This window comes from Orcinus orca, chromosome 2, assembly GCF_937001465.1.
Source record: "Orcinus orca chromosome 2, mOrcOrc1.1, whole genome shotgun sequence".
NCBI lineage: Eukaryota > Metazoa > Chordata > Mammalia > Artiodactyla > Delphinidae > Orcinus > Orcinus orca.
Genome location: NC_064560.1, coordinates 148580670 through 148605241, shown reverse-complemented (window position 1 = coordinate 148605241; position 24572 = coordinate 148580670). Strand labels below are relative to the sequence as shown.

The 24572-nt window shown below is 33.6% G+C and overlaps 1 protein-coding gene across 1 annotated transcript in view; it reads left to right on the top strand.

Moving 5' to 3' along the window:
• Window positions 1–24572, top strand: part of MDGA2 (MAM domain containing glycosylphosphatidylinositol anchor 2) — an 830741-nt gene that overhangs the window by 721180 nt on the left and 84989 nt on the right. Inside the window, exon 10 of the mRNA XM_004270015.4 lies at window positions 22453–22601. Within this exon, the coding sequence (XP_004270063.2) occupies window positions 22453–22601 (149 nt within the window). The remainder of the gene's footprint in view (window positions 1–22452; window positions 22602–24572) is intronic.

Below are 24572 nucleotides of genomic sequence, written 5' to 3'. Positions count from 1 at the left end.
GAGGTAGAAATCACTGGAGTCACCTTAGGTTCAGTCTGCCACATGTATCAACATTACCTGCTGCTAGGAGTACTTTTAAATACAACCTACATATGAAACTGTTTTATCTATGGCAATAGTTAAAGAAATTCCTCATAGTTTAATCCCTTTCAATAAACATGGCAAATAGGGTTTTACAAACAAAAATTTGCCTGTGACTGTTGCTTTCACCTCTAATTTGGAAGTATTTGTACTGGGATTGTGCATCCTCTACTTTTCTTTTGATATATTACAACATTCAGATTGACATTTTGGAACTACTCTTTTCTCCATATTCAGCACCAGCAGATCAGACACATAACCAAAATTAGACAGATCCTAGAGAACAAATAAAGCAAGAGTGAGACATTTTTATGAAAGGGAGTACATGCTATCACTCAATGAATGTAAAGAAATTGAGGATGACTGAGAACTGTGATATGCCTAAGACAGGCTGTTGGATTACTCTAGCATTACTTAGTTCTAAAGAATGAAAAGGATGAAATAACAACCAAGTCAAATTTGACTCCAAATCACAATGTTTTATTCTTGTTTTCTAAAGTCAGATTGAGTTATGTAGTAACCAGATAGAAAATGTATTTTATTCTCTGGTAATGCATACGTTTGTGCTATTCAGCTGGATACTTGTTTGTTATGAATGTCTAAACATGAACAGCATAACACTGTAGAAAAATCATTAGAACTATCAGAAGTAAGAGCAAATGAACTAATGGAAAAATATCTAATAAAATTCCCTGTGATAGGGCTTCCCTGGTGGCACAGTGGTTGGGAGTCCGCCTGCCGATGCAGGGGACACGGGTTCGTGCCCCAGTCTGGGAAGATCCCACATGCCACGGAGTGGCTAGGCCCGTGAGCCATGGCCGCTGAGCCTGCGCATCCGGAGCCTGTGCTCCGCAACGTGAGAGGCCACAACAGTGAGAGGCCTGCGTACCGCAAAAAAAAAAAAAAAAAAAAAAAAAAAAAAAAAATTCCCTGTGGTAACTCTAAAAGGCAAAAAATTTCAATGTCAAATATTTTTCAGAGCCAAAATTCTGTTAAATTTATTAGAATTTTACTTATGATGATAACAGGTAGACTAATGGATCCCAGTGTTTCAGCCAGCATTATGAATTACAGTTATGTTAAAACTATAGAGCAGAAAATGCATTATATGTCCTAACAACTCTTGATGTATTCTATGGTGTACAAAGTGATTCCACTTGTATTCTTTTCATTCAAACAATTCTGCTACGTGTGTAAAAGAAGCAATATCACCCTTGTATGAAAGGTAAGCTAATAGAGGCTAAGGAAACCAAAAGTAAAATGCGTATCTTCTGACTGTAAATTCAAGCTCTTTTTGACACACCTCAGTAACTCTTTTATTAGTGGTTCTAAAGGAATTTTTGGATAATTAAGCTAGATAAAATGTAGATGGGTCCATGCTGAACCTAAAAAAGTAAAAATAAAAATGTAAATATTAATTAAGGAAATTAATACTATCACTTAGCAAAACTTTTACCAAAATATTTACTTTAATATTGAATCTAATTTATACAATATTTTAAAGATGGAACAGAAAGGGCTGATTAGAGGAAGGCATATAGGAGTTTGTGTTGATTCCATCCTAGTCCTTACCTGAAGATTGGGATGCATAGATAAGGTGAAACTGTTGAGGCTTAGCACACTCTTCTATATCAGGTTCAGAGCAGAAAAGTGACAGTAGAGTTCAAGCAGTGATGGAGAAAGCTAGAATTTTCAACTTAGCAAAGTAGGATATACCTTCTTAAAATTCCGAACATCCTGCTGAGATATCAGAATGATTAAGCCTTAGGAGTCAGGGCCTTGCTTGAAAATAAAGACTTATTCTAGATTCTCCCAAACAAAGGCTAACACCAAGCCCCGATAAGATTCATGGGGAGGTAGAATTTGGAAGTAGAGTCCCACCAATTTGTAAGAGCAAGTCTATATGTTCTCCATACATCTCACCCTGATAAAATGTAAAAAGGCAGAATACAAAAATTTGAGGTGATTAGCAGGTAGCTGAATTACCTACTAGAATAAACATCGACACTCTTTAGAGGAAGAGAGCATAGTCCAGTTATCTATAATATATTATATAATATGTATTATACTTTACAATGTAATAATGTAGTGATAATTACTAACAATGCTCAATAAATAATAAAAATTACCTGACATGCAAGAAAAATAGGAAAGTGTTACCCTTAGTCAAGAATAACAGTGGTCATGGGACTGCCCTGGTGGTGCAGTGGTTAAGAATCCTCCTGCCAATGCAGGGGACATGGGTTCAAGCCCTGGTCTGGGAAGATCCCATGTGCTGCAGAGCAGCTAAGCCCATGTGCCACAACTACTGAGCATGCGCTCTAGAGCCCGAGAGCCACAATTACTGAGCTCGTGTGCCACAACTACTGAAGCCTATAAGCCTAGAGCCCATGTTCCGCAACAAGAGAAGCCACCGAAATGAGAAGCCCATGCACCGCAACGAAGAGTAGCCCCTGCTCACTGCAACTAGAGAAAGCCCATATGCAGCAAAAAATACCTAATGCAGGCAAAAATAAATAATATAAATTTAAAAAATAAACTAAAAAAAAGAGAGAATAACAGTGGTCTTTTAGAAACTAACCCTGAGATGGCCCAGATGTTGGATATAGCACAGCCTAGCTATTATAATAATTTCAAAGTATTAAAGGAAAATATGTTCAAAGATTTAAAGATAAATGCAGTATTTATGAGCAAATGCATAAGAAATTTCAGCAGCGGGAAAAAATCCTTTAAAAAATAACCAAATGCAAATAACTATAACTAAAACGGTATAATAACTGGAATGAAAAAATTACCTAAACGGAATGAACAACATATTGGAAAAGGTAGAAGGGTCAGTGAAATTGAAGACAAATTGAAAGAGCTGAGACAATCTGCTAGATAGAAAAAAGATTGAAGACTAAAGAAAAGAGACCTAAGGACCTGGAGGATAATGAAAAATGGCCTGAAATAATTGCAATTGAATTTCCGGGTGTTCTAGAAAAGAATGAGAATGGGACCAAAAAAGAAAAAAAAAGTTTTTCAAACCCACAGATCCAATCATATCATGGAACACAAACCAGGAAAAAATACAAATAAAACCACACCTAGGCACATCATAATCCAATTGCAGAAAACCAAAGACAGAAAGTTTTCAAAGCAGCCAGAATAAAAATGATATTGTGATGATATGCATGACAGTTACCTTCTCATTAGAAGCAATGTGAGCTAGAAGACAATGACACATCTTTAAATCTTTAAACGTCTTTAAAATACTGTCAGTTAATAATTTTATTTCCAGTGAAAATGTGCTTTAAAATAGGGTCAAACAAATATATTTTTCTGGAAAATGAAAGCTGGAGAATTAGTAGTCAGTAAAACTGTACTACAAAATATGCCAAAACATATTCTTCATATTAAAGGGAAAAGTTTTCAGTGGAAACCAGGATCTACATAAAGAAATAAAGAATCTTTTCTCCTATGTTTTCTTCTGTGAGTTTTATGTTTTCAGATCTTATATTCAAATCTTTAACCCATTATGAGTTAAATTTTGTGTATGGTAAAAGACACGTGTCGAATTTCATTGTCTTCAATGTGGATATCTAGTTTTTTCAACATCATTTTTTAAAGAGACTATCTTTTCTCCGTTGTATATTCTCGGTACCTTTGAAGAAGATCAGTTGACCATATATGAGTGAGTTTATTTCTGGGCTCTTAACATACACACCTACACACCCACACATGAACACAAGGAAACTTTTGGAGGTGATGGATATATTTATTACCTAGATTGTGGTGATAGTAACAGGAGGTATACGTATGTCTAAATTTACCAAATTGTATTATATTAATTATATTCACTTTTTTTGTATACCAATTATACCTCAATAAACATGGGGAAAAAATGGAATGAAGATGATCAGATCCAGTAAATAGGTGGGTAAAGATAAATTTTTTTATAATTTCCCTAATAAACAGCTGTACAAACAATGGTCAGCAAATTACAGCTTGGGGACCAGCCAACAGTTTTTATAGATAAAGGTTAATTGCAACATAGCTTTCTTCACTTGCTTATGTATTGTCTATGGCTCCATTCATGCTACAACAGGAGAGGTGAGTAGTTGTAACAGCAACCATATGGCTCATAAACCTAAAATATTGTGTTGGCCCAAAAGTTCATTCAGATTTTTCCATAAGATGTTACTGAAAAACCCAAACGAACTTTTGGGCCAACCCAATATTTACATCTAGCCCTTTGAGGAAAAGTCTCTCAATCCTTGGTTTGAAGCAAAAATAATAACATTATAAGTTAGGGTTTATAACATATCACGAACCAAAATGTTACAGCAATAACACAAATGATGGGATTAATTTGAGTTGTATTTTTCTAAATTTATAACATTTGTGAAGTAGGAACTGAGAAGCAAATAGGGACCTCAGAGAAGCATGAAATGTGAAGTGTGATATATTAAGTGATACAATATTGACTCTAAATAGAATAAGTTAAAGTTGCGTAGCTTTTGCCATACAGAAACTTCTAAAAAGTTTTTTTAAAAAGTGGTGCATTGCTGCAGTGAACATTGTGGTACATGACTCTTTTTGAATTATGGTTTTCTCAGGGTATATGCCTAGTAGTGGGATTGCTGGGTTGTATGGTAGTTCTATTTTTAGTTTTTTAAGGAACCTCCATACTGTTCTCCATAGTGGCTGTATCAATTTACATTCCCACCAACAGTGTCAGAGGGTTCCCTCTTCTCCACACCCTCTCCAGCATTTATTGTTTGTGGATTTTTGGATGATGGCAGCACTATTTACAATCGCCAGGACATGGAAACAACCTAAGTGTCCATTGACAGATGAATGGATAAAGAAGATGTGGCACATATATACAATGGAATATTACTCAGCCATAAAAAGAAACAAAATTGAGTTATTTGTAGTGAGGTGGATGGACCTAGAGTCTGTCATACACAGTGAAGTAAGTCAGAAAGAGAAAAACAAATACCGTATCCTAACACATGTATATGGAATCTAAAAAAAAAAAAACTGGTTATGAAGAACCTAGGGGCAGGACGGGAATAATGACACAGACCTACTAGAGAATGGACTTGAGGACATGGGGAGAGGGAAAGGTAAGCTGGGACAAAGTGAGAGAGTGGCATGGACATATATGTACTACCAAATGTAAAATAGATAGCTAGTGGGAAGCAGCCACATAGCACAGGGATATCAGCTCAGTCCTTTGTGACCGCCTAGAGGGGTGGGATATGGAGGGTGGGAGAGAGGAAGAGACAAGAGGGAAGAGATCTGGGGATATCTATATTTGTATAGCTGATTCACTTTGTTATAAAGCAGAAACTAACACACCACTGTAAAGCAAGTATACTCCAATAAAGATATTTAAATAAATATCAAAAAAAAAAAGTGGTGCATTGAAGAAACTAAAATACATTTGAATTTACTCGAAATATCAGAGGAAAAGATAACAAGTGAACAACAACAACAAAAACACTGAAGGGACAACGAAAACAATGAGCAAGATGATAGACTTTAACCCAATTATATTAATAATGACATGAAATGTAAATGAACTTAACACTTCAGTTGTCAGAAATCACTGAACTGGATTTTTTTTTTTTTTTTTTGCGGTACGCGGGCCTCTCGCTGTTGTGGCCCTCTCCCCTTGCGGAGCACAGGCTCCGGACGCGCAGGCTCAGCGGCCATGGTTCATGGGCCTAGCCGCTCCGCTGCATTTGGGTTCTTCCTGGACCGGGGCACGAACCCGTGTTCCCTGCATTGGCAGGCGGACTCTCAACCACTGCGCCACCAGGGAAGCCCTGGACTGGAATTTTAGAAAAACAACAAAAAGCAAGCTATCTACAAGATAGACACTGCTATCTACAAGAAACACATGTTAAATACAAAGACACAAAGAAGCTGAAAGGACAGGATGGAGCAATACATAACATGCAAAGAGCACATAAGAAAGCTGACATGACTATATTATTGCTAGACAAAATAGACTTCAAGACAGAAAATTTTAAGAGTTAAAGAGGGACGTTTAATAATAGTAAAAGAGGAATTTACAGGGAAGGTTATACAGATATAAATATGTGTGCACCTAATAATAGAGCTTCAAAATTCATAAATAAAGTGCCAGGAGGAATAATCTACTCATAATTACACTAAAGGTTTTAACATCCATCTATGAATAATTTATAGAATATGTACCCAGAAAATCACTAATGTTTTAGAAGATCTGGACCATACTACAAGCAAACTAAATTAATTGATATTTGTAGATTATCATACCCAAAGTTGTAAACTACATATTGTTACATGTGCACATGGAATACTCACCAAGATAATATGCTGATCAAACATTTTCCTTCTAAAATTGGGAGCAAAACAAAAATACCCACTCTCATTAGTCACAAATATTGTACTGCAGGTCCTTACCACTACAATAACACAAGGAAAGTAAATAACATGCATAAAAATCAGAAAGGAAGAAACAAAGTTATTTCTAGTCACAGATTATGTTGTTGTTTTTGAAGACAATGCTAAAGTATCTATGAGAAAATATACTTGAATTAAGATAATTTAGCAAGAGCATAGGGTATGAAATTAGTATGTAAAATCAATCATATTTCCGTATAATAGCTACAAAAATTTGAAACTGAAGGGTAAAAAATACCATTTCCAGATCAAAGTGTAAATAAATTTAATAAAATATGCACAAGACGTACACTGAAAAATATTAAAAAATTGCTGAGGGATATGAACCGAAATAAATAGAGAAATATACCAAGTTCATATTTTGGAAGAATTAATATTGGTTTCATACTTATTGTCTCCGAATTGATCTACAGATTCACTGCAATCTCAACAAAATACCCAGCATGGTTGTTTTTGGTTTTGTTTCTATAGAAATTGAAGAGCTGACTCTAGATTTTATTTGGAAAGCTAAGGCTTAACAATAGCTAGACCTATGTGCAAGGGGAAAAAGAACAAAGTTGGAGGACTCACACTACCCTGTTCCAAGTCTTACTGTAAAGTCACAGTAATCAAGATAGTGTGGTTTTTGTATAACTATAAACACGTGGTTCATTGAAACAGGATAAAAGATCCAGGAATAGACCTCTAAGGTCACAGAGATGATACACATATGGTCAAATGAGTTTTTCAAAGTCACCAGCATAATCCATTAAGAAATGACAGTCTTCTGAATAAATTGTGCTAGAACAACTGGATATTCATATTAAAAAAATAAACCTTAAATAATACCTCACATTACGCACAAGATTAATTTAAAATTGATTGTAGATGTAAATATAAAAAACTAAAACTGTAAAATTCTAGGAGAAAATCTAGGCAAATTTGGAATAGAAAGTAAACCCCCAAAATCACCAGTCATTTAAAACTAATACAAATAATAATAATACAAGCATAATTAAAACTGCAGTCTTCCTGCTCCTCAAAAGACCTCATTAAAAAAGGAAGAAGCTTCCACATATAAGCAATATCATATGACATTTGTCTTTCTCTGTCTGACTTACTTCACTCAGTATGACAATCTCTAGGTCCATCCATGTTGCTGCAAATAGCATTATTTTGTCCTTTTGTATGGCTGAGTAATATTCTACTGTATATATGTACTACTGTATAGCACAGGGAACTCTACTCAATACTCTTCAATGACCTATGTGGGAAAAGAATCTTAAACAGAGTGGATATATGTATGTGTATCACTGATTCACTTTGCTGTACACCTGAAACTAATACAACATTGTAAATCAACTATATTCCAATAAAATTTTTTTTAAAAAATTATTGGTCTAAAGAAACAAAAAAAAAAGGGAAAAAGGAAAAAGCAAGCCACAGGCTGGAAAAAGAATTTGAAATACATGTTTGTGACAAAGTGTTTGTATCCAGAGTATATAATTCTTAAAATTCAATAATAAGACAAACGGTCCAAATAAAATTGGCAAGAGACTTGAATATACATTGCACAAAATAGCATACAATTGACCAGTATTTGTATTAAAACTGGTAGCCATCATTTGTTATCAGAGAAATGAAATTTAAAACACAACAAGTTAGAACTACACACACATTATAATGACAAAAGTTAAAAAGGCTGACAACAGCAAATGTAGGTGAGGATATATAGTCACTGAAATTATCACACATTCTTGCTGGGAGTGTAGAATGGGATTTCTGTTTTGAAAATGGCTTGTAAGTCTCTCAAAAACTTAAATATTTACTTACCAAGTGATCCAGCAATTCCACTCCTAGATGATTATTCAACAGAAATGAAAATGTGTATGTCTATACAGAGATTTATACACAAACTTTAATAGCAGCTTTATTTGTAATAGTGTCTGACTAGAAACAACCCAAATATTCATCAACAGGTGGCTGAATAAACAACTTGTGATCTAATCTACTCATGCAGTGGAATTTTACTTCATAGAAGTGGAGAGAACTACTGATACAATACATGAATGGATGGATTTCAAAAACAATTATATTGAATAAACACAACTAGCCACAGAAAGTGCATACTTTATGATTCCATTTATATGAATTTCCTGAACATGCAAAGCTAATCTTTAGTAATAGAAATTATATTCTTTGGCTGGGGCTGAAGGTGGAGTTGATTGATTACAAAGGAGTAGCAGATAACTTTCTGCAGTGATGGAAATCTCCTATATCTTGATTGGTGATTACATAGTAATATATATTTTTCTAGACTCAGTGAAATCTGCACTTAAAATGTGTTCATTTTATTGTATGTAAATTATACCTCAAGTATTATTGAAAAGTGGATGATATTTGCCAAATAAGATAGGGTTGGGAATACGAGGTGTTTCATAATATGAATGGCATTGTTCGATTTACTATTGTCATGTATATACTTTTTCTAATCCATATTGTGTTAATTTTTTAAACATTTGGTTGTTCCTCGAGAATCGTTTGTTCCTTTTTCCTCCCCTAACCTCTAAATTAATTTCCTTTAGGAGGAGACAGTAAACTGGTTATCTTCACAGTAGTTCCCCTCCCCAAGATAACCACTTTGCCCAGCTGTATCTCTTATTTTAAGAGCTAGTGACTGTTACATTAAGAATATTGAATGACCCAATATATTGGTAACAAAGGTCACGTATACAAGTGAAATCAGAAGGATATGAATCAGGTTTTGGAGAATTACCATTTTGTAAGCAAGACCATCACTGCTGGGTAGAATAAAGGGAAGACAGAGATATCAGCATAACAGGGTAGGACACAGTATTCCAAAACTATTGCTCACAGCTTCCTTATATTATTTTGGGCAAGCATTAGATCCAGTTTTTAGAGGATAAGAAATGGTTCGAAATCACAGTTTCTCCTGAGAGAAAAGAATTTTTATAATATTCTCTGACATCAGAAAAGATTAAAGCAAAGAAACCCAAATGTAGAAGTCCACACATATGTATGTGAATGTTATATGTTTAGTATTTCTATTCTTAAGAGTCTGTTTAGCACTTAGTACAGTTGGATTTTTTCAGTAGATATTGGGTGGTAATAAAATCAATCTGTGAAAGAATCAAAGGACTTTTTAGTTCAGTGGAATCAAAGCCGTATCCCAAACCTCCAAGTGTCTATTTAAGCACTTGGCCTTTGTCCATCACCCTGAAGGGATGATTAATGGATGAGAACAGTGCAAAACTTGTTCCAAAGACATGCCAGAAACCAGACTTAAGATGGTCAGGTGAGACATTCCACAGATAATTGCCCACAACCTGATACGTTGTCTTTTCTCAAGGGATATTTTGTGACATAGCAGTAAGTTGAGAAAGTTGATAGAGGTTTTCTTTTTATAAATTCTTTTTGAATTTCAGACCAGAGGATATAACCAAAGTTTTATAATTTTGCATTACTTATGTAAGCATTACTTAAGAAATCACTTTCTTTCATCGTTCTAATGAACTTTGTCTATTTCTAAAGCACTGATCAAAATGACAGTTGCTAGTAGCCTCAGCATCTAACTGCAGGCAGATACTTGCTTTGCAATCAGATCCAGACCAGTGCTTCTTAGCAATACTATAAGAACAGTTATTTGTGCTTTAATCTTTTTCTTGCTCTAGGAGTCGTATTCACAGATCTTTTGGTTATTCTTAGAGAGTCACAGTTATTCAGTTTCAATGACTGGTTTCCTTTATTCACATCTAAATCCACTTTATTAATTCAAGTTATATGTTTTGGAGAAAATAAATGTCCCTAGAAGATAAACAGCATACCTTCTGGGCTCCTCTCCAACTCACTTGAACACCTCTTACTCCCTGCCTCAATGATATTCCACGCATTCATATTCAGCAGTGGACCACCCACATGTGTGGCAGCGGTGCTTGCCAGAAAGTTAATGTGCTTCCTAAGTACACCATTGAACAGTCAGTCCTCTCGGCCTGAGCGCTGCTGGGTCAGTTCATCCAGCCATTCCCCCTCCATGCACACCCCCCAACCAGAGGTCCTTCAAAGGAACCCAAGGCTTTTAGACACTTTGGAACTTTTCAGTTTTTAGGGAACGTAAAGCTTTAGGAAAGACTGAATTATTTGCAGCTTATTATATATTCATTATTTCTGAGTTAAATGCTTAACGAGTACATGTAGTTCTCATTCTAGAGATTTAGTCAATCCTTATCTTTATAAATTCCTGACTTGATAATACTTTCAGATAAGGATATAATATGGCAAATCTGGTTGAGTCCCAAGGGTAAATTGTAGTTTAAGTTTCCATACTCACAATGGGCAGAGTAGGGAAGTAGGGATCCTTGTTAGATTACTGGGAGTAGCATCTTATCAGGAAATCCACCAGCCTGTACAGTCTTTGTGTGCGAATTAGGAAAAAGGTGCCCCTTTCTTCAAGCGGTTGTAACTCCCATACCAGGGCACAAGTGGTTGCAACAGAAACAGAGCCTGGATTTCAGCCCTTTTCACCCCTTTAGCCAGTCACGCGTGGTAGAGAGCAACCCTATCCAAAGACGTTGGGTGTTAGAATAAAAAGGGCTTCCGATGTGGATTCAGAATGCAGCTTTGTTACTCCACAGTTGCTTACTACAGGGCAATTTGTTTAAGATCACTAATCTTCACTTTCATCTTTCACAAAAGGAAAATGGTAAGAATATTCTCATCCTGCAGGGGATTGTGAATATTAAGAAACACAATGTATGCAAGTGGTTAGCATGGTGCCGGGCAAATAACAAAAATTAACCACATAAGTGCCTTTAATAATCTTATTTTTGTCTAGGAGAGATCAAGCATCAATTCTTCTTTAAGCCAAAAAGAACTGTTTTATTCCCTAGATTAAGCTTTCTCCTAATGTCACAATTAGAATATTTTCTGTGTACAGGTAAAACATTGCAAGCAGGCTGACAAAGAGGAAGACCCCAGAGGAAAGCATTTCATGAGAATTTTATGAGAAGTTGTATATCTATAGACGTATACATGCTATATGAAAAGAAAAATCCAAATTGAACAAAAGTAAATTGAAACTCTAATATTGCATTGTCTGTGGGGTTTTTCCCTTGTTTGGGCATATTCTATTTCAAATTTGAACACTGGTATGTTTTTCATATACTGTTTCTGTTACATAATTCAGATTTACATAAAATTTCCCCACACTGTACACAACCTCAAGGGAGAATTTCTCTGACTGTCCCTTTGATGGAAGCTGGAATAGGAAAGAAAGGGCAGGAAAGCCTAAAGTGACTGGCTTTTGAATTATATGTGAGACGTCTTTTGAGGATTCCTAGAAAAAGGAAAGGAAAAGTTTTGAAGTCTTATAAAACTGTGGGCCCTAGTAAATAAGCAGAGATTTTGGTTATTCCATATCTTGACTCATAAGTATCCATGTATATTTGAGGGGAATACATATAGCATTTCTGGGCCATATAAGAATTAGCAATTGAGTTTATGAATAAATGGTTGCTAGTTACTTCAGTGATTTGATTTTCTAGCAGCATTTCTTAGGCATGGGATGTATAGGACAGGCGAGGGGAAATGGTCAGAGAACAGGGATGTACTCACTATTTTTATAAAACAGTGCACTTGCTACAAAATAGATTTGTGCTTAGCCCAGGAACTGGACACCATGTATATCTAATCATTTTCTGTTTCTGAATCTGCATCTGTTTTGTGAAATTTAATGATCTATAGAATTTCTTCTGCAACCTCAATTGTCTGTGCTTCCCATGTCAGCACATACATACATATTATAGAGTTGGCTCATTAACAAGCATAGTTGTGATATATGAAAGAAATAGCATAACTCTTGAAAGGATAGCAAAAGAGCATCACAAAATCAGCCTAGAGCCATGATTGTGACATAGCCAAATGTGGTACTCCAGATAGCTACTCCAACCTTGTCTTCCCTCACCAATGACAGGAAAGTTTGGTGTGTGCTTGCCTCACCCACTGACAATTGACCTGTACCATGTATTAATGAAATGTTTTTCTAAAATATAAAATGAAGCAAAATAGTTTTATATTCTTCTGCCTTGGGAGTATGTGCTGCAATATTTCTGAAAAGAGAGATTTCTAATAATTTCATTTTATCCTAACATTCCTGAAATAAAATACATTGAGGAAGGTAGGGATGATCAGATGCTCTCAGTCTGAAAGCCAACTCCCTTTGCATATTTAGGTAAATTGTGTAACCTCTCTTCCTTCTCACAAAATATTCATTTGGATCTTTTTGAGGGATGATCTGCAGACCAGACAAGGACAGTAGTCTGCATTATTTCATTAATTATGATATTCACATTAACTTTCCAGATTTGCAGTTCAAGCCAAGTAATATCCCTCTGCATTTTTGCCCTTCCAACTTCTGTGAAGACTAAAAGAAGTTAATATTTGTGGAAGTACTTTTTAACTGTAAATACCTATATAAATTTGAGATACAGTTTTCACCTCTCAAGATTTTTCTTGCTTCACGAGTCCATGGTTGTAGTGGTAAATTATAATAGAATAACTTTTAACAGCAATCCTAGACATACAATTCTGGTAGGTGTCTCAAATACTTTACAGAATAGTAGTGAGCAAAGGCCCTTGGGCCAACTCTATTTTGTACAAGGGGATAATTGAAGTACAGAATTTAAGAGCTGTCTTTTCTTCTTTCTCTCAAGTCAACCATCTTTATTCCCAGAGGAGCTCTCCAGATTATTTTTCTTTAGAACATGTGGTTTTTAATACACATAACACTTACTTAGATATTTCCAAGTAAAATATCAATGGATTTATAATTTTTATTTCTAAACTTTCTCTAAACCCTTAGCAGTTTCCTATTTACATGCCTAATGTGAAAGCTAATTGTTTCATCAAATCCAAATCATCTTTTAAATTTTTTGGACCAGATCCTAATCTAAGCCTATTTTGGAAAAAAAAAAACCTCATATTATTCATATTTAACATCATTTTTGGCAAAGTACATTCAGGGTTTTAGAGTAAAAGGGTTATTCATTTAAGTTAAAATGTTATCTGGTAAGTGCATGCATTTATTTTATATTACCCAAGACAACCATATATATTTGGTGCGTAAGCCAGTAACTACTTTGCATAAATATTTTGTTCTAGGCTGATGCCAAAAAGGGGTCAGAGGTGACTCAATTGTGTTGAAATAGTGCTTCATTGAAGTTTTAAAAAAATAAATAGGAACTCATTTAAATTTGTCTAGTTTAGTTTTTAAATTGCTTCAAGTTCCTGTGCTTTTAAACAGTAACAGTGGAACCAAACTATGGAACTCTTCCTAGAGAATTTTATTTTATATATATATTTTTTCTTTATGGGAGAGGGTACAGTGTGAGATTAATGTTTATTAAATACTTATTATTTCCCCATTGCTATCATAGGTATTTTATATAGACTATGTTAAATAATTTAAATAGAATAAATTTTATATTTTCATCCATTGGGATCTCCAGAGATATCTTTTTAACCTAACTACTTCATAAAATAATTATTATTTTTGAGAGCCAAAAAACCTAACCTTACCAGGAACAAATGAATCTATCATTATTTGCTGACTATACTATATTCATTAATTCTTTATTCTATTAAATAAAGAATCTTGACTTTATATGGTAGATCCCTACTCAAATAAAATCATGCACCCTTCTGAGAAGTATCTTAAATTGGGGGAGAATTTTTACAGTGGGAAACATATCACATTAGCCCAACTGAGATGGTAATATGTGGCTTGAGCATTTAGTGATTTGTTAAAATGAACCCTTTTCTTACAAGAATTACCAAGCCATATTACTTCTGAAAATCCTACCTGATTGCCTACCTATTGCAGTCTGAGTGATTTGTTTCCTAATAACCAAGGGCAGGATTCTTGGTAAGTTATACAGTCTTTGCACCTGACCATCATTTTCAGTTTCTACTTCCTAGCAAATACGCCTGGAGACCATATTCTTTGGTCTTATTTTAATGGCCTCTGCCTTCCTAGAGATTAAGGAAAAGGCTAAATTATTAATATATGAAGATGATTTTAGGAGAGTGTATAAAATTGGATCTTGTGCTCATTCCACGTTTCAAGAAATGAGGTAAAAACGATATTTTAATTTAGACAATTTGAACTCATTATAGTTAAATAATTTTCTGAGTAGGTATTTCTATAAACATATTTACTCTAAATATCTAATCATTTAGGAAGTATCTGTAAAGGAAAATTGAATTATATGATAGGATATTATATTCAACTGAACTTATTGAAGCAAACTGTGAAAAGACTAAGTTAGTTTTGCACACAAGTCTTAAGTATCTTCTTTTAATGTTTTTTTGTTAATTAGGAAAAAAGCATTGGTATCTATGTAATTTTAATTACTGAATAACTCTTACACTTCATGCTAACACATTTTAATAAATAGTATGAACTTTATGAAGATGTTTCATGAGAATCTTGCTATATGGCATTTTCTCTGAATGCATTTTATAAGGTTATGTTAATAATAACTAATCAACTTCACACCTATGTGGATCAAGCAAGAATAACTGAGATTTGTCAACTTCTAAGTAATATACAAACACATTATTCCATTTTGCTCTACATCAGTTTTTGTTATTCCAATAATATACTTTATTGATCTATTGATTATTCCAGCAAATTCTGTTTATTTAAATAAAACTTTAAAGGAAATTTGTGTAAAGGCTTTCACTGCAACAAAACTGACAACATCATCTTATTTATCCTAAAAAAGATGCTAAAAATAAATTGAAAGAAATTGGGCTAAAATACTCCTTTCTACATTACAACTGGAAAATGATGAAATAGTCTTTCAAGGTCCTACTGAAATTGGTTATACATATTTGAGTGTTCTGTTCTGGGGAGATATTTTCATTAATAATATTAACAAGTTTAAAAATCTTTTCCCAATCAACAAAATTTTAGTTAATGTACTTGTGATGACAACTCTGTAAGCAGTAAGTACCTGAATTACTCCTCACTCCACCCCAAAAAATAGATGCAAATGACCATTTACATGAAAAATTTTAGTAGAGATATTTTTTGAGTTCAATTGGTTTTCTTCATATCCTCAACTGAGGGGACAGTATATAAAAAATGAGGTATCTGCCATCAAAGTGTTTATAATCTATTAAATAAAAGATAATTTAACATAACCATAGAAAGGGGGCAAATATTATAATTTGGGCAGTGCATGGAGTTAGTACAGCATATTAACAGCCACCACTGTATCAAAATGATGCAAGATGTAATAATAAGGATTTTATGAATAATTCTGAATCCTATTTTTTATTTGTCATTAAACAGGGTCTTATATAGAATAATTTAAGCATGAGAAATGAGTGCTTCATTTTAGTCAACATTTTCTTTTAAAGGTTTTAAAATTTGTGATGTTTTAAATACTTCATTAAATCTCTAAATATTTTTATTTACAATTTTTTTTTGTTTAATGATGTTGATATATCAGAGAATAACACACTGAATACCAAAAGGCTATGATATAGTAGTTGACCATTTTGGGGGGTGAATACACTAATGATATAGTAAATCTATTTCAATTTGCTCTAGAGAATTTTTTTAAAGTATTGCTTGTATACATCTGCAAACTATAATTGGTTGTTTTAATCAAATGTCTGTGAGAGATAAACTAAATTCTCTTAAAAGTTATTAAAGTCTTTGTCAACAGGTAGCTACTACATGTGAGAATATTAAACTTCTAAGTGTTTTCATTTGGGGCACTTTTTTTAATTCCTTGGCTTTTTTGAATACTTATGAAAGATACAGATTTTCAGCTGTGAGTACGTACAATTGGAGAGACCTGGCCAATTCTGAAAATCATAAAATTTGGAATATTATTAACATGTCAACTCATTGGATAAGTAGAAGAATTTTGAATTTGTATTATATTACCTCTCAAATTATATCATCTTGAACTACATGAATTAGTAGTATCTATAATATCATAGTTGAATAGTTGTGACAGATATCTTATGATCACAATTTAAAGCCTTAGAATACTTACTATCTGACCCTTTACACAAAAAGTTTGCTGAAGCCTGGTTTAGAAGGTGGTCTGGTAGAGTCACAATTACCTTAGGCATCCTTGAGGAGAAAGGGAGCAAATTACAGAGTTTCTTAACTTTTTCTTCCCTGGCATATCAATATTTATGTTAACATATCATTATCAAAGCTCTCAAAATAATTTTTTAAACTACAATCAGAAATAAAAACATGTAAATGCTATATCAATTTTACAGTAATTATCCCATTTTATTTTCTCTTTGCAAAAATCATCCTAAATATTATATTGATGGATTAATATTAAAAACATAGGCATGCCTAGGGAAGGTTGTTCTTGGTCAGTAGCAGTAAATTTATTTAATGGCTATAATTAAATTAAAACTAGCTTTATTTAGAGATATTATCTATTATACCACAATTCTGATTTTTTTAAAAAAATATATGTGTGTGAAAATTGAAACATCAATATTATTCTAAAACAACAAGGTGGTAGTTGCTTTACATTGTTCAGTCCACTCTATTGGCCCCAATTACATTATGTCTAAATCTGGGAAAGGGCCTCTAATCAGAAAAATAAAAATGATCATACAGAAAATATTTTCAGGAGTACTTATATATTGGTGTAGTATTACAATGTGTTTTCCTAATTAAATGTTAAGTATGGTAGTATAAATATTTATCATTGAAGAAAGAGTAATTAAAGGAAGGATAGTTGTGATTTGGGTACCAAAAGGTAAGAATTGATAAGCAGGTAGAAATTACACCAAGAAAGCATTTCAGTTTAAGGAGTCAAAATGTGTGAGGATAAAACTAGAGTTTTAGGAACTTTCAGTCACTGGCAAGCTGAGTCACTAGAATGCAGGCAAGCGAAACGCAATATAGAGAAAAGTTTACTGACTCATTTATACAGTACTGAGATTGCTGTTTTTACTGATCTTGCTGTTATGTGGTACCTCATTTCTAACATCTCATCTTAATTGGCCCATTAACCTCATCTTCTATGGCCTTAAAATTCCAGCTCCCAAGGATACAAACACCAGCAACACTCCTTTTCTCCCTAAGCTCCTGTTCAGTGTCTGATTTTCAGTTCTTTGTTTTTTGACCCCTAAGAAACAATTCCTTTTCTGCTTGCAAGCTTAGGAATGCATGTAAGAAAGATTTTTGTTATACTTTAATCTAACATTTTTAGACTAGGAAAGTGACATGTCATATATTCTTAATATATCTTTTACTTTGAGGTTTATGCATAAAATAATATTTTGAAAACTCAATTTACTCACTTTTGAGAAGCTATTTGCGAAATAGAATAAATGTACTTTTATATAAATTTTTAAAAATTTGAACAATTAAATTTTTCTCTATATATATTTTAAGGATATTTTAAAATCCAAAAACTGTAGATAATCATACATATCTAAAAATTATCTGCTAATTTAGATAATGAATATAGTTCTAGCTCAGTTAGTTTTAAATGATTTAAACTTGAACAATGTTGCATAAAAATAAAAGTAGACTATAAAAGAGAATGAAAAATATTTTTGGTGTGCTTGCTAGAAGGACAAAAAAAATGCCTGAAGGATAAAAAAGAAGAAAAATTATGAATTCTTTCCCTGTTGAACCAGCAGATGTCATATTTCGTTGTTACAGCCTAAGATTATTATAAGGGCATTTCCTTTGTATTACTATGCATACTGTGTGCTTCTTACAAAACAAGTGTATAAATATTAAATATGATTGGCTCTGAAACCAGAGAACAAATTTGTGGGGTTTTTTTTTTACTTTTAAGATAGATTTCTCAAACAAAGTCAGAAAGCATTTTTCCTTTATCAAGTTTATCCAAAAGAGGTTTAGTACAAAGTATGCTCTGAGACGTAGCAAGCATATTTATATTTAACTATAACTACACAAAATCATTTCTTATCAGTAATTATTTGTTGCTAATCAATATTATTTATGCACCAGCTAAAAAAGCTTTTCTCATCTTTAATTCTAAGGTGGTAACAATTATTCAACTAAATTAAAACTATATCAACATCCATATATCATCACCATATCTATTCTGTCCCAAAATTTATCTGTCATATGAGACACTGGAACTGGTCATCTCTATTTCCTTTTCCAATCTAATATTTCATGAAAAAATATTACATATGATGTCACTCATATGTAATGCGAAATGTCAATGCAAATAAACAAGTATTTTCAAAAATACATTGAAAAACCTTCATAACAATCTCTAATTAAAAATAAAGATAGAATTTTATAGTAAAATTGGATCTATTTAGAATATTCAAATGAGGGTTAAATTGTAGCTTAATTTTTCACAACCCTGAAAATACATTTTGATAAACAAATTCATGTTTTCACAATGTCATGAGAATTTTTTTTTAACTTTAATGTCAAACTGCTTCAATAACCTGAAAAGTATTTATTTAGATGAACAATCAGTTCTAGTATTATGACAATTTGCATTTATGACATGCAGCTAGTTTACCCTTCTGGCAGTCAACAAAAAGCAGGATTAGAATACAGATAATAGAAACATTAAATGGAATTTATAAATAAGTGTGCTTAAAACAATTGAAATAATACAAGAAACAGTAGGCAAATGTTTCATAGCACCCTAGAGATTTGAGACTGTGCCTTACCTTAATGGCCATTTTGTGGACAGTCACTCACCCATATCGACCCTGCTAAATGGCAGTTAGGTATTGACTAAATACCTCTAGTGAAGGGAGAATCATCCGTATTCAGAGAGGATTGCTAGAACATTTCTAAGTCAAAATATGTATCCTTTAATACCCACTCACTGGCATTCATCTTATTTCATAGATTTGTTAAAATTTAGCCTGTGATGGAGTTTCAACTCTCAGAAAACTTCATTTGCCAGTTTTTGAGAGATTTTTTTTTCCTTTTCCATGCTAAATAGACTTTATTCTCTTCTCATTTCTCTTTGAATGTATCATTCATTTTATGAAAAACGTGATACTTAGAACTAAATCTAATACCCCTTGTATTTCCCTCTTGGCTAAAAAACAAAAGCAAGCCCCTCTTCTCCCTGTGCCCCTCAAAAAAAAACAATAAGCAAAATGAAAAACCAACCATGAGACTCTTTATCCCCTCAATTCAATCTAGACACTAATGTCTAATGAAAACACTCTAAGTTGACATTTCTTACTTAAAAAGCTCATTACTTCATTTATAGGTTTTGGATGCTTTTTTTTTTTTTTTTTTTTTTGCGGTACGCGGGCCTCTCACTGTTGTGGCCTCTCCCGTTGCAGAGCACAGGCTCCGGACGCGCAGGCTCAGCGGCCATGGTTCATGGGCCCACCCGCTCCACGGCATGTGGGATCTTCCCGAACCGGGACACGAACCCACGTCCCCTGCATCAGCAGGCGGACTCTCAACCACTGCGCCACCAGGGAAACCCCTTGGATGCTTATTTTTAATCAAAACCCCTGGCTCTTTATCTAGGCTACTACTAAATGTACCTCCTCAATAACAGTTTGGGAAATTTGGTCTCAAATACAGGTTGTCAGTCATGTTTTGGATATTTATTCATTCATTCAGTATATTGTGTTCCTCTCATCTAGATTTTGCTAAGTGTTGTGAACATGAATTTGTGCTATCATTTAGTTAGTAATAATAAAAATATCATACAACATATAGAAGAAATAAAATGAATGTGATGACTCTTTTCCAGAGACCTCCTTCTATGCAAGATTGTTTGTATAGAGTTGATAATCCATTTTCAATAAAACTGAATGAATATTCATAGAACATTTTTTAATGCACACAGTGTTGATATAGGAGACTTTTCCAAATGTTACTAAAATTCAGATATGTAATTCAATGTATTTAATTTTACTAGTAAATTTGTCAAAAATTAAATTCAGTTCATCTGACGTTTTTTTCCTGGTGAACCTCACCAGGGTAATAGAGACCATCACTTTCATTCTTAGTGTTCAACATTCATACTTTATATGTAATAAATTCTTATGAATCAACTCTTTTGCAATCCCTAGATGATAGATGACTAATGATGGAGAAAAAGGAAAAACCAGGTAAGATATATTCCTGCATACAGGAACCCAGGAGGAAAACCCCAGGAGGACATTTAATATTTAATCTAATTTCAAAAAAAAAATCTGTTGAATAATGTACAACTTATTAAATCATAATCCAGTAAAAATTGCAAAGCTATTTGAAAAGTTGGAGAAAATGTAAGCAATTTCCAGGAAGACAGAGGCCATACCTCCTTGTTCATTGCCTAGAACACTACTTGGCATTCAATAGGCTCTAACTAAATACTGATTTAATAAATAAATGTATTATTGGTAAAAAGTAGATAGTGTGAAAAAAATCTATATTTCAGAATATAAAAAAGTTGGGATACTTTCCTGGTGGCACAGTGGTTAAGAATCTGCCTGCCAGTGCAGGGGACACAGGATCAATTTCCTGGTCCAGGAAGATCCCGCATGCTTGGGAGCAACTAAGCTCGTGCGCCACAACTGCTGAGCCAACGCACCACAGCTACTGAAGCCTGCACACCTAGAGCCTATGATCGGCAACAAGTGAGGCCACCACAATGAGAAGCCCGCCCACCACCATGAATAGTAGCCCCTGCTCACCTCAACTAGAGAAAGCCCGCACACAACCATGAAGACCCAATGCAGCCAAAAATAAATTAATTAATTAATTAATTAATTTTTTAAAAAGTTGGAAATATAATTCCCATGGTCTGTGAATTTTTCTATTTGGCAATTAAAAGACAAAAACTGAGATGGTTTATGTATGTTACATATACTATGTATACCTCACATATCCTTAAAATCTAAATAAAAGGCTTTTTTGTTATTGACCAAAGTTCTTGTGTTGTTAAGTTTTTGTTTGGTTAATTTCAGTTTAGTGACCAAAGACATGGATAATATAAACACAAATTGTCATCTTCACTGATTTTTTTTTTGACAGAGTTGATCATTTACTTGCTGACATACTGCTTTTTTATTATTTATTTATTTTTTCTGGAAGTATAGTTGATTTACAATACTATATTAGCCTCAGGTGTAAGCATAATGATTCAATATTTTTATAGATTATATTCCATTTAAAGTTAGTATAAAATGATGGTATATTTCCCTGTGCTGTACAGTATATCCTTGTTGCTTATTTTATATAGTAGTTTGTGTCTCTTAATCCCATACCCCTATCTCACTGATGTACTTCTTTTGATTTCTAGGATGCCACATTTTAAATTTTCCTCCTGTTCACTGGTTGTTCTGTCTCAGGCCTTTGTGGGGTTTGTTATCTCCTCCCATATCTCTTAACCTTGGATTGCCCCAGTGGTCAGACCTTAGCCTTTATCCACACACACTCCCTTGGTGATCTCATCAGTCTCATGGCTTAAATTTAAACTCTTATCTATATGCCTGTGGTTAGCAAGATTGTGTCTCCAACCCTGGCCTCTCCTGAATTCTAGCCAAGTGTACCCCACTTAATGGCTCCATTTAGATCATTCAAATTGTTCAAAAATAATTTCCTGATCTTCTCCCCCCAAATTTGATCCTCCCATAACTTTACATATCAGTTGATGGAAACTTCATTCTTCTGGTTGCTTAGATCAAAAAACTTGCAGTCATCCTTGATTCTTCTCTTCCTCTTACACTGCTTATACAACCAACCAGGAAATCTTGTTACATCTCTTCTCCAATTCTCCAGAAATTGATTAGATTTTAATCACATGACTTTTTAAATACAAGAATTACTTATGGAACACTAAATAGAAAGTAATAAAAGGGCATAAAGAATAAGTAAGTATGTTTAACTGTAACATGTCATTTAAATTTAAGGACTTTTTCTGTTTTTAGGAAAGGCCTATGCTCCAGAATTCTATTACGATACCTACAATCCTGTGTGGCAGAACAGACACCGTGTTTACTCCTACAGTCTACAGTGGACTCAAATGAATCCTGATGCAGTAGATCGGATCGTTGCATACCGGTTGGGTATTAGGCAGGTGAGGAATTTAATTGTCTTCTTTTGTGTGTGTGTGATCCTCTGTGAAGACCTTGTTACTATGATGTGTTGCTATAAAGTTTTAATCAATTTGCATGAATTCCAGAATATATTTTTCTATATCAAAGATAATATTACCTTACCCAGAACTGTTCCAAATTATTTACAAATCTTTGAAATTAATTTATGCATTTTTCACTATGACAGGAGACATATTAAAGTGAGCTTTCTGAAATCCTTCATCATTACATGTGCTATAGAAATTACATGGTATAATTTCTGTGAAAGAAACTAAGATGTTCTCACACTTACCTGTACTGCATAATTCCTTGTCTTGTTTCCTAAGCTAGAAATTCTACATATTTTTATTCTAAGAGGTTCAAACTATATATAGGATTTTTAAAAGCTAATTTAATGTGTCTGTAGAATAGAAATGTTTTGGTAAAATGAGAAGAAACAATGAAATATGATGTTTTCCTAAGGTAGCTGAAGATTATAGATTGTGTAAAAATATCATAGCTTTTTCAAATGAACCACTGTTAAACTCAGTTATCCTTCGTTGGTATAAATGATATTTTTGAAATTTAAATATAGGTCTTTACATTATTTCCTGTTACATAGTATGTTATCTGGAGTGACTATTTCAGCATAACAAAACGTTTTTGAAGATTTATTTGATTACCACATAAGCTATTAGCTCTCTCACATCTTTGTATTATCATAGATTTGTAAAATGTGTTTTCCACTTCCTTAACTAAATCACACAATAGCATTTTGAGTTTGGATAGTAGAAAGGACAGAATTTGCCTGGAGAAAGATTGGTCTGACCATCAGCAATCCACTCAGTGTTACTATCATAAAACCAATGTTTTTTTAAATCTTGTTAACAAAGTTATAATAAAAGACTATGTAAGATACATCATTAAAATTAAGAAACATTGTAAGTTGAACATTCTTATCCTTCTTGTCTAAGTATTCACAGGTCACAGACATGGTAGACAGGAGTGGATCATTTGGAAACTTTCTCTATTACTCTCATTTACTTTGGTCCCTAAGTAAATCTGAGTAAATCCCAAATCCACATCAGAATTGTTTGTTGTACTCATTCTAATTTAATGATAATTTTTCTTGATAGAGAAGATAGAAAAAAGAAAGAGCAGCAGTCTCCCTCGGTTTATGGGCTTATCCCTTTCTTTTTCTTTTCTCAACACAGCTAATATTTTTAGATCTTTTATATTTGGAGCATCTTAGCACACTCTTGACTTTAGACACCTCACATTCATTTCCAAGTCCTTTACTACATGATTTGGTCGTTCACATTCATCTTTTATTACCCTATGTTTTCAAAAAACTAAGAACCTAATACCAAATTGCTATTTGTAAAATTGAGTCATTTTATTAAGGTGTCTTTTCCTTTTTTCTGGTTGTAGGTTTTTTTGCAACAATAGAGTCAGAATTTCATCTTTAGTTTCTCACCTTCTTCCTCAGCTATATTTTTTTGGAGTGTCTGCCCTTTGCTTCCTGTATGCTGAAGGGCTGCCTGTTTTAATCTGCGGAATTAATTTACCCAACCCTACTCATCATTCCTTTCTTTTATGCTAACAGTCTTCTAAACCTTTGTTCACAAAGTCTCCATTATGTATGCAAGTCACCTTCTCCATGAGTCAAGTTTAACAGAATGATTACTATCTCTGTCCTCCCTCTCAACTGGAGCGATTTTAGGAGAATTAGACTTCCTCCTAAGAGGGATCCACCTAATTAAAGCCCTTCCTTCTCATCCATATCTTGTACTAGTTATTAATACACTACCTTCTATAATTTTTTTGGCTAGGATTGCTATGCTATTTTCCAATGACAGTTTCTCTTCTTAGATTTTCCTTTCCTGATATGAACATCTCCACTAAATTCCTGTCTTTATGTTTCCTGATCATAAAACTAGTATATAACTCCCTGATATGCAGTGACACACATT